This window comes from Zerene cesonia, chromosome 17 (assembly GCF_012273895.1).
Source record: "Zerene cesonia ecotype Mississippi chromosome 17, Zerene_cesonia_1.1, whole genome shotgun sequence".
Classification (NCBI taxonomy): Eukaryota; Metazoa; Arthropoda; class Insecta; order Lepidoptera; family Pieridae; genus Zerene; species Zerene cesonia.
This window is the reverse complement of record NC_052118.1, coordinates 8557796-8568517: the sequence shown is the minus strand read 5'-3', so window position 1 is coordinate 8568517 and position 10722 is coordinate 8557796. Positions and strand designations below refer to the sequence as shown.

Sequence of the window (10722 nt, the reverse complement as noted above, 5' to 3'; positions counted from 1 at the left end):
GACCTAGAGTTAAGAGATCTCCCCCCACCAAGTTATCTAGTGATAGAGTAGCCGCTAGTGCTAGTTTTAAGGATAAACAATTGTCGGACCCGAAGTCCGCCAAAGTGGACAAAACCGATGTTTTCGGATTGAATATCGAGAAAGCACCCAGAGAGGATTTCGCGCGAAAATCGTCAAAACCTAAAAACACTCAGAAAACTATCGAAAAAGATTCAAAAGAGGCGACTCCTCCGCCCTTTTTACCTAAAGATATTAATGTTAGTGGTGAAAAGAAATCCGCCGTCGACGCTCCTTCTAAAGAACCGGAACCAAATTCAGCTAAAACTAAAGCGTTTGACAATGAAATAAAAACTGAGGAGCAAGCGTGGGATTTACTTTTGAACGAGTCCAATAAGCAAACTGTTGTAAACCCCGATATTCCCACTTATCTTGTTGAAAAAGCTGATGAAACAAAATCTAAAACTAAGAAAGGGCGCAGGGCAAAAAAGTTGCCGGAAGACCAACAGTCGAAGGAGGATGACGATAACTTTGTCGAAATACACGCCATCGAAGAGAAACAACAGCCTTCTAGCGGTGAATTGGTTTCGATTTCGACAACTTTTGACGATTTTGAATCATCAGTATCGAGTTTAACAAAATCTAGAAAGCAGCGTGCATCAAAGAGTTTCACTCCAGAAAGAAAAATTGAGGAATCACCGAAAAACATTGAATCGATTAATAATATGGGGAAAACTAAGAAGTCGTTTAAAGACGACGGAACTGACACTTTGTTTGATTTGGAACAGACAAAGCCATCATCAAATGTCTTTAGTTCTACGAAACAAAATAACAAAGAAGATACATTTTTCGAAACCTGTAAGGAAGTTACTAGTACGTCTCTAAAAGTAAAAGAAAAATCTAAATCCCCGAAAAGCAAATCGCCATCACCAAATTTTGAAAGAAGGAAGTCATCTATTTCTGAAAAACACGAGGATGGTGAAAAAGAAGTTTATGTTATCAATACAGCTGAGGAGGAGTTCCCTGAGATTCAAATCACTACAGCGAATAAAACTCGTAAAAAATCCCCACAACCTGTTGAGAAATGTGAAAAACCGAAAGAGTTGATCATGCCCAATCGTTATGAAGAAGCTAACGTGAGTGCGAATAAATCTTGGAGTTCAATTGTTACTAAAAAAGCCAAACAAACTGATGAGAAAGAAGAAAAAATTGTTAAGACGGAGGTCGTAAAAGCACCTGAGCGCCAAGAGGTGGATAACAATTCACCAGGTGCTACATTACAAGAAAAATTGGCGGAACTTTGCAAAAGAACTGATATAATGGTCGCAGAATGTGACACACCTTCCGAGCTCAATTTCGTCGAGGAGCATCATTCAGTCTCTCATGATTTCCCGCCATTGGACGGATTAGACTTCGCCTTGGATGATTTCAAACTCGAAGTAATGAAAGATAGCCTTCTTGATGCTGGCGATACTAAAATAGCAAGTCCCATATGCAAAATTAACATAGACGATATACTGTCGTCTATGAAAGATATTTCTAAGTCAGATGAATCGACATCATTTAACCTAATTGATGTACAACAAATGCCAGCCAGGAAGGAAAAGGGCTTTAGCGTTCTGGAAACCGATAAAATAACTACGCAAGAGGTGCAAGCGGACGACGAAGTGAAATCGGAGAAATATAACGATATGGAGAAGTCGTCTGATGAGGACGGAACCTCGCCGGTTGTGTCGACTGATAGCGATAAAGAAGATAAAAAAACAGGTGCTACTAATGTTACGATACCATCTCCAAAACAATCCAAGGCAAAGAAATCGCGCAAGAAGAAAAAGTAACATGAAGATGTTCTTTCGATAAAATTTGAGCTTCTTTAATTGCAAATAATAGTTGTTAGTGAAACAAATTCGTTTTATTGTAAGCAGAAGCGGATTGCAGTGCTGCTACGTCAGTTTCTCGTTTTAAGTAGTTAAATTTACTTCACTATTGTATAAAATCTAGTATTACTCATAGAATCATATCGTTTTAAAAATAGAATAAAAATGTGAAAAAGTAGTAAAAATTAAAAAAAATAAAACATTGATTTCTGATTAAAGAAATAATCAAAATTTTAAACGTGCTTTGTTTTATAAATATATTATTTCTTTTTTGACGAGATCCTCTTCAATTATTTTTGTATTTTTTTATTAGATATTATTTTAGGCGTAATATTTCTTTTTATTATGCAAATAATAGTTGCCGCCAGGGCCAGTATGCGTAGCGGATGCAATGATCCAAAAAAATTTGTAAATCATAAAAAAAATTCCATAATTAATTCGTAACGACTTTAGTTGATAAATTGATTCGAATACAATTGTGATGAAATTATATTTAGTTTTAATCACGTGCTGTTTTAGTGCATAATAATTAATATTATTTTTTGTATGTTTATTTATTTTTCTCAATGTTATTTTTTATAATGTTTACAAAAGTATGTTATTTATTTATTGCATAATATAATTATTTGTGTAATTACGCAATAATACCTCAGTATTAGTGAAAATTACTTGCATTGCATAATATGACATAGTCGGGGGTATCAAATACCATTGTGTGCACATTGATATATCTTCCTCATACGAGACAACTTGATGTTATGGACATACCTACGTACCTATTACTATACTTATATTTTGTATATACAGTAATTTATAGAAAGTTTTGTATTGTACACGTATTTGTTAATGTTATAATGTAAAATCTCAAATCAAATATTCATACACAATATGGTTATTGATATATTATAATTGTTATCATTAAAAAGCAGGAGTATCCTTTTAAAAATCTCTAGTCTTTTTTTTATTAAAAATCTGTATATGATAATTTCGTTTATACAGTGGAAGCCTTTAGAATTCGGTTAAGAAGTCCCTAACATCACGTTGTCTCTCTCTAATTATTGTCTATAGAACTCATTGTATGATGGCCGCGGTAACGTTATGTACCTTAATGATTTATACTTATAAGCGTTCTCTCATGACAAGATGTAGCACTATTAATAGCTAAAATGAATAATAATAAGATAATAATGATGTGAGAACTCAATTAATGGAATGAAAAAGACCAAAAAATAATATCGGATAATTTGGCTAATTTTAAGTAGTACTCTTCTGCGTACCTGTATTAGGTATACTGTTTTATATTTATTTTTAAATTACAATTTATGAGATTTTATTCAGTCGGTTAGTTTAATGAGAAAATATATTGTCGCCTGATTCTCAACTTACGAATTAAATTAATTAATGAAATGTATCCATTTTACATTTTAAATATTAGAACACTTAAGAATCTTAGTGCCTGGTGAGTCAGCGCTGCTTGTGAAGTGCAAATTTGGACTTGTTAAATCGAATAATGTTCTGTTCGCCTTGTTTAATTTTTCGGAATATCAATAGAATTATACAGGTTTTTTGTTGGCAAGAAAAACAATTTTATGATGTATTTAACAAGAGAGTTAATTAAAACATGTTTTTGAGATTTAATAATTTGTAATCATCTTTTGAACTCGGAAATTCAAAATGAACTCTATGACATGTAAAGTTTTTAAAGTTACAATAACTCACGAAATGTTGCTCGTACGATTTGATTAAAATTAATGAAATTAGCTTATTAGCTGCTTCACTGTTATATTTTTGATCGATTTGATGCGTTTTTTTGAATTTGGCAAAATTTTAACCGTGTGACTTTGTTATTGACGTGGAGTGTTAAAATTATTAGAAATAAAATGACAATTCAAAAACCATTTTTGCATTTTATTTTAAAAGCAATCCCCTTGTTAACTCATGGAATTTAAGGTCTATTCTAAGAACATTTTATTCAAACAATATTATCGTGATAGTTAATTTTGTTGATAAAAAAATATACGAGCCGAATAATCGCTGGGTATCCGAAATGAAGAAATTTTTTATTTTATTCAACAAATCTATTTAAAAACCTTTAATTTTCATCATTTTAAAAAGGCTAATATAAATTAATATTTTAATACATGAACAGTGCTAACTTGGGAAATTAAAATAACAAATCATTTATTTACTACAACATAAATTTTTAATATTAGAAACAAACATTATAAAATATAAACATCCCCATAAACTTTCAGATTAGAACATTTCATCCTCAAGTACCAGTTTTATCCCTGTTATTTCTTCAATTCCAGCGATAAATCGCTTCGAAGCGGAGCAAGAGGAGCTCAGTTCTAGTAGTTTTAGCTCGGCGTCGCGGGCCTCTCTCGACCCTCCTTCCTCCCCTACTCCGAGCTGCAGCGGCGACAACCTGCTGCACTTCCCGGGGGACTCTAGCAGCTCCCTCTGAGGTTTGTGCTGTACGCGCTGGATATAGGCGACCAGACCTGACCCTTAGACACTTTGCACTAATTAGACGGTTCTAGATGGTTTAGATTGCAGTGGAGCAGGCAGGAAAGAAAGTTTAGAAAGATTTTCAGTATATCTTTAGATTATCCACATCACCGCTGCTCTATTCTGTGAGACTCATGGTCGTATGCTCATGTTCTAGAGGCAAAATGCTTGACATTATGCGACATTTGCACTATACTAGGTAAAAGAAAAAAGGACTCGGCTAAACAAGTAGGGTGATGATGTGATGATGATGAATATCGAAATGATAGCTAGGTCAGATTGTAGAGCTAGTTTAATTTGTGCAAGAGCGGAATAACACAGTATAAACTGTCTTGAGCTACACTTTGTCGGATTTCTTTGAATTCAACGTATACCATGTTTAGTCTGTCTGGTTCCTTATATTCAGTGGGTATGGTTAGTGACGATGCACTTTCTCGTACATCACGACTATGTTTAGACATTTGTATCAGGTTGTATTTACAATATGTTATACAATGGAACTGTAAATTTGGTGACAATAGTTGTAACGTAATACATATAAGACTTAATTTTTAAAGCAGACTTACAAATTATGTGCATTTTTGGCTTCACTTGTCGATTTCATAGTTATTGTAATGTTTTTAAGAGTATTTTTAGGATCAACAATTTTTTTTATAAGATTTATGTCCCAAATTGCATATTAAACGCTGATTTATACGAAGCTTAACTTTAATAGTCTTAATTTGATCTTGTAATTAATACTTTAAATCATACGATCATATCGTTCAATAACTTTATATACCAATTTATAGATATATATATTTTTTTTAATTTGAGTTAGCTTTCTAAATCTGTAAAGTAATGTTAAAAATGACAAATGTATGTTGGAGTAGGTATATATATATATAACAACGCAACCGTAGAGGGCTTATAATATTATGTTATTTTCATGACGATTTCTTCTGCTCTACCAGTATAAGGTGTTTTTTTTACCTAAATATAAAGTTTCACTATTCTAAGTAAATTTAAAATCTACTTAATCGTATCATATGAATATAATTAATTAGTAAGTATATTATATACGTATGATTAAGATGTAGTGTTGTATTTTTATACGAAATGAATGTAGTTTTCAAAGAAAAGTATGGTATAATATCATTAAAAACTTTTAATGTAAGCGGTTGCTTCGTATGCGGCCTACTTTAAAGATCTGTATTAGCTAAAATATAATAATTGTATGGGTGGCATTGTGTGAATTGTTAATTTATTTAAATTATCGACAAAACCCAAGCATTTTCTTTTTTATGTCTGTGATAATTAGTATGAAGTAGAAAATAATAATTTGAGTCCACTCCGATTGATTCGAACATTCCAGATGCAAAACATGGACCCAATAATTATAATTTTAGTGTTGAATGGAAACAAGAAATTGATGTGTGATATTTAATTGCTCCTTTTGGTTAGTTTTCTTTTTAGTTGTCTTCCTTAAATCGACGTTTGGTGTTAAAATTGTATTTTATATATAAAAAATGTATTTTTTAAAAGTATTCCGAATATTGTCTATGGTATTGCCATTTGCATAGGGGTTGCCATATTAGCGTACAAATTGACGCGTAGTTTAACTACATAAGGAGAAAAATTAATGTAAAAAAACGAAATTTGACGGGGTAAATTATTAGCGTACGTAAAATGATTGTGATGGATGGATGTGATAGGAACTTATGTCATTAGAATAAGATTCAATATAATTATGTATAATTCCTATATTTTAATCATTTGTAATTGATATATAATTTGTAAGTGTTTAATACATAAATATACTTGAAATTTGGTGTTTTCTTTGAATAATATCTCCATTTCTTCTTAAAAATTGGTTTATTAATATATAAACAACAAATAACAGATTCATAATAGGTTCGTTAAATAATATACAGCTGTCTTACTCATTTAAAAAACGAACAATAATCTATATAAACCTTAAATACTGTGAGATTATTTAAATACTGATCATGTTAGACACTTACGGACGGTTATCATTATTCTCTAATAAAAAATTGATTTTCTTAACATCTATAGACTGTAATATATAAATGTGTTTATAACTGTTATATTAAAAACAATCAACAACAAAATTTAAATTACGTACTATAAAGTCACTCGATTTTATAAAATGACACAATCTCACATATTTTATGATATAAAATAAAGGAATGTTTTCCATTGTTCATAAATATAGTAAATATATTTGTTACACAACTTTTTCAATTGATTTGCACCATGGACGGATTACAATACCTCCTAATATTGTATCTATTAGTACTAATTTCAATATTAAGTACACAAAATAATATGACACATACAACTGAAGTCCTCAGAACTGAATATTGACTTTTATAAACATACTCGTATATAAATGCCTTTTTTGTTTGCACCATATTTGTATCATCACTTCAATTAAGAATTCAAGGCACTATTAAAAATAACTATGTGATCAGACAGATCAGAGATACACATTTCTACTTGCTAACAATTGCATTTATAACCATAAAAAATATAAAACCCCATCACATAGATAAATAAATAGAACAAATAAAAAAATCACTCCTCATGTCACACACACTTTATATGCACTTTGATAATCAGCACATCGTCCTTCACAAATCCGTTTCTCACTACATCACTGACAACAGCATACTCCGTATACCCAAAGCCTCGGACACATATCTCAGTGGTCGGTTTCCTGAAGGCTATTAATGTTGAGTTGGACATCATTGTGTCTCGTTGGGTGTATTCATGATCATACTGATTGATCATTGCAAAGGATATGCGACCGTTGAATGGCCAGTCTAGGTAATCGTCGTTTTCAGTCTTCATGAGGTGCACGTGGAGGGCGAAGCAGAGCGGATTTAGAGGAGATATGTTGAGGCGGACGCAGAATCTGAAATTTTATAGACATTCCAGCTCAGGGTTTGTAAGTCTATTGTAATTTATTACTCGATAATATTCATCATTATTTATAGACTACAACTATAGTTCGACCAGATAATTTGGTATTGAAATTTATTAAAAAGTAGTACAGTGAAAAATGCAATAGTCAAATAATTGAATTAACTGACAAAACAATAAAAATTGTCTACCTATAGCCATTTGGAGAAGTGTAAAACCCAGGGCTATACAACATTTTGTTGTGGTCCTTTATCATAGCATCCAATCTCGCTTTAAAGTTATCAACCTTCCATATATAATGTCCCATGCAGTACCGCAGTAGCATGTCATTGTTCTGCTTCATCTTTGCCACAGCAAAAGCTGACAATTGCTTGGAAATATTAGCAATTACTATGTCTTGTTCGCGGTTTCTTTGTTCCAAAACTACCACCCTTTCATAGAGGGCTCTGGAATGAGTGATAAGTAAGTTGTTGGAAATAAATTTATAGCGAATATTCTTCGGTTAATCTGTCACAATATTTGTAGATACATTTGTTCAACAAGTGAATGACAACCAAAGAAATGTATAAAAAATTGCTGCATTAACATATTGTGAAAAAAAAAAGAATTCCATCATGAGGTGAACTCGCTAGCTTTCGCCATATCGTGATGACGCCTTAGATTACTCGGTCAAAGATGGTGCCACAACAGTAATTGAATATACTCCACTATTTCTCTTTTTCCTACCTATTTTATAATCTATTGAAATGTTAGTTAAATCAAACCTTTTTAAAACATTATTTCAATTATTACAATATTGTATGTATCGAACATAGCTTTTAGTTGGATTTTAATTTCTTATAGTGTTGGTTAGTTGGGGGACTTTTTTTCTTACCCATAAGTCTTGTATAATTTACCTAATAAGCGCACTTGTATCATTAATTGGTGTGGATGATGTCCCCTCACTTCCCTTTTCAGGCGGATCCCACAATAGAGCCTCCTGTGCTTTCGCATCCATGCTAGTATTGGACATGTCATTGTCAATTTTTATTTTTGAGTAAGCATTCATTAGTAGCTGAAAAAAAAAATTCTTTTGTACTCAATAAAATATTAATATTTTAACTTTAAAGATAGTGTTTTAAATCTTTTTATATAAAAATCAATTGCTATTCGTTAGTCTCGCTAAAACTTCAGAATGGCTGATCTAATTTTTATAATCATGGTTTTGGTGCATTCTGAATATTCCAGGGAAGGTTTAAAAGATAAGAACAATACGGATTTTTGTATATAAAAATGAGTCATATTATCAACAATTGGATTCAGAAGTTTGCAAAAATGTAACAGCAAATAAAATTATTTACTGATGTTATAAATATAAAAATATCTGAGGTTGAGTCTGCTTTGTTTTCTTAACTACAACTACTAAACCAATTGTAATAAAAAATTATGAACAGATATAATTGATCGTGGGAAACAACATACAACAGTTTGATCACAAAATATTTATAGAGGTTGAGATAAAGAACAAATATTTGTGTGAATTACACAAGGGTGAAGTAGTTGTAAAACCTAGTAGTATAATTGGAATTACTCACACTCATATGGCTCAAGACATCATTGTGTAAGTGTGTATTGGCATCTTCCTGATTATCAAACATTTCACTGCAACCAACAGCTTTGAATGAGCAAGGTGTTTTAACGTTGTGCTGTGTTGATGCCTCAGGCTGGTTGAATTCACAGGTGGAAATGTGTGTGTCTAGGTCTAGCGGAGTCACTTTTACTGTACACCCTGGCATTATGAATTAATATTAATGATAATAATTCTAATTTTAAATATATCAACCAAATATATTTTGTTAATTGTTGTTAAAGGGTGAATCTAACTTTACATTGTTATGTTTTGCATTTTAATTCCAGTTATTGAACTTGTTAATTGTATATTTAATTAAAGATAGGTCAACCCATTCTTATACAAAATATTAATGTAAAATTTGTAGTTTGAAAATGAATAAACTACTGCTTTATTGATTAATTATCTTCATGCTTTATTTTTGATAATGATAGATCTTTAACTCACCCTTTGAAGCAAACGGACAAGACATCCTTTGTTCTTGAATCTCCCTCTTTGTATAATTATCAGGAAATATGTCAACCTTCATACTAAGGTTTATATTGTCTATGGGGCAATGGCCACTATTTCTGAAATTGAATTAAATGCTTAGGCAAAATTGCTTTACAGAAACTGAATACTACATCACATATTAAATTGCTTATAATAACTACATTGCATTTAATACTAAGAGAATAATTTCTGTCTGTAGGTCAAATTTTATTTGAGAAATCATTTGAATTGCTACTATGAATTATAAAACCAGACATTATGTGTAATATGTGAATAATAGGATTACTTATTGCTAAAATTAAGTTAAGACTAAGTAATATCTTACTGTAACCATGAAGTAATGCAGCTCTTACAAAACTTATGTCCACAAGTAGTGATGACGGGGTCTCGCAGCCAGTTAAGGCACACTGGGCATTCATATCTTGACTCTGGCTGATTACTCAGCACAGTTTCGTTCAATGTTGTTATACCCATGGGCTGGAATTATAAATGTAAGAATTAATACATACAAAGAGTTACGAAACAATGTGCTATAACAATATAAGGTTAAATAATATGTTATTTTACATTAAAATTTTAAAAACATTCAAATACAATAACTTTACAGAAACAAATTTTAAAATGGTTGTACAACGGAAAATCTGCCAGAGACAACGAAAATTGAACGGAGCGAAGGAAGTAGGCTCTTTTGCATACAAATGATTTAGGTAAAGGTCTCCGAGGTAAAGAAATGTTTTAATGTTTGTGAAAGAATTGAAACAAGCGATAAATATTAAATATTTACTTACCGCTATGCCCTCAGACGCATTTTTTGTTTTGTTATGGTCCATTTCATAACTTTTTAAAACAATATAAATAATTATTTTTGAAATATCGTCCAACACCCAACAATAAGCAGTGAGCTATCAAGATTTCTTCAGCTGTCGTCTGTCAGAAAAACGTGACAGATAGTGACATTGATATATTATTATCTACAGATTAATAATTTCATAATTAAAGAATAAGTAAAATAATAAATGCGCAAGTAGAAGCATTATTTTAAAATGTAAATATGCGAGCAGGAAGTAGCATATCCTTTTCTTTCTATCCGTGTATAGCTTATTGTTGTTCATGATCAACATTAATGAGCCGAGAGCCGTGGCACATAATATCTGTTGATAAAAAAACAACAATAATATTTATTTAGCACATTATGACAAATCAATAAAAAAAATGTACATCATATCATTATTATATTATATCTGTCAACAAGGAAAATTTTATTATAGCTAATGCACTGTGTGATAATTCAATGAACAAACACGTTATTTC

General features: G+C 31.3%; 2 protein-coding genes across 2 annotated transcripts in view; one reads left to right on the top strand and one right to left on the bottom strand.

Moving 5' to 3' along the window:
* The window catches only part of LOC119833394, a 17798-nt gene extending 14027 nt beyond the window's left edge, over positions 1-3771 (top strand). The window contains exon 15 of the mRNA XM_038357381.1: positions 8-3771. Within this exon, the coding sequence (XP_038213309.1) occupies positions 8-1835 (1828 nt within the window). The 3' untranslated portion in view covers positions 1836-3771. The remainder of the gene's footprint in view (positions 1-7) is intronic.
* Positions 3772-6235: 2464 nt separating this feature from the next.
* Positions 6236-10241, bottom strand: LOC119833545 (TNF receptor-associated factor 6-like). Its single transcript, XM_038357597.1, has 7 exons — positions 10200-10241; positions 9737-9888; positions 9367-9488; positions 8885-9078; positions 8207-8364; positions 7502-7756; positions 6236-7302 (listed from the first exon to the last, which is right to left on the bottom strand). Exons 1-7 carry the CDS (start codon positions 10239-10241, stop codon positions 6975-6977), a joined length of 1251 nt encoding a protein of 416 aa, XP_038213525.1. The 3' UTR covers positions 6236-6974.
* Between the last annotated feature and the right edge of the window lie 481 nt (positions 10242-10722).

Coding starts and splice junctions, on each gene's coding strand:
- LOC119833545 (XM_038357597.1), bottom strand. CDS start 10,241: ATGGACCATAACAAAACAAAAAATGCGTCTGAGGGCATAGCG. Junction 8,365..8,884: donor ATGTCTTGAGCCATATGAGT/GTGAGTAATTCC, acceptor TTTTTTTTTCAG/CTACTAATGAATGCTTACTC. Junction 7,757..8,206: donor GATACAAGTGCGCTTATTAG/GTAAATTATACA, acceptor CACTCATTCCAG/AGCCCTCTATGAAAGGGTGG.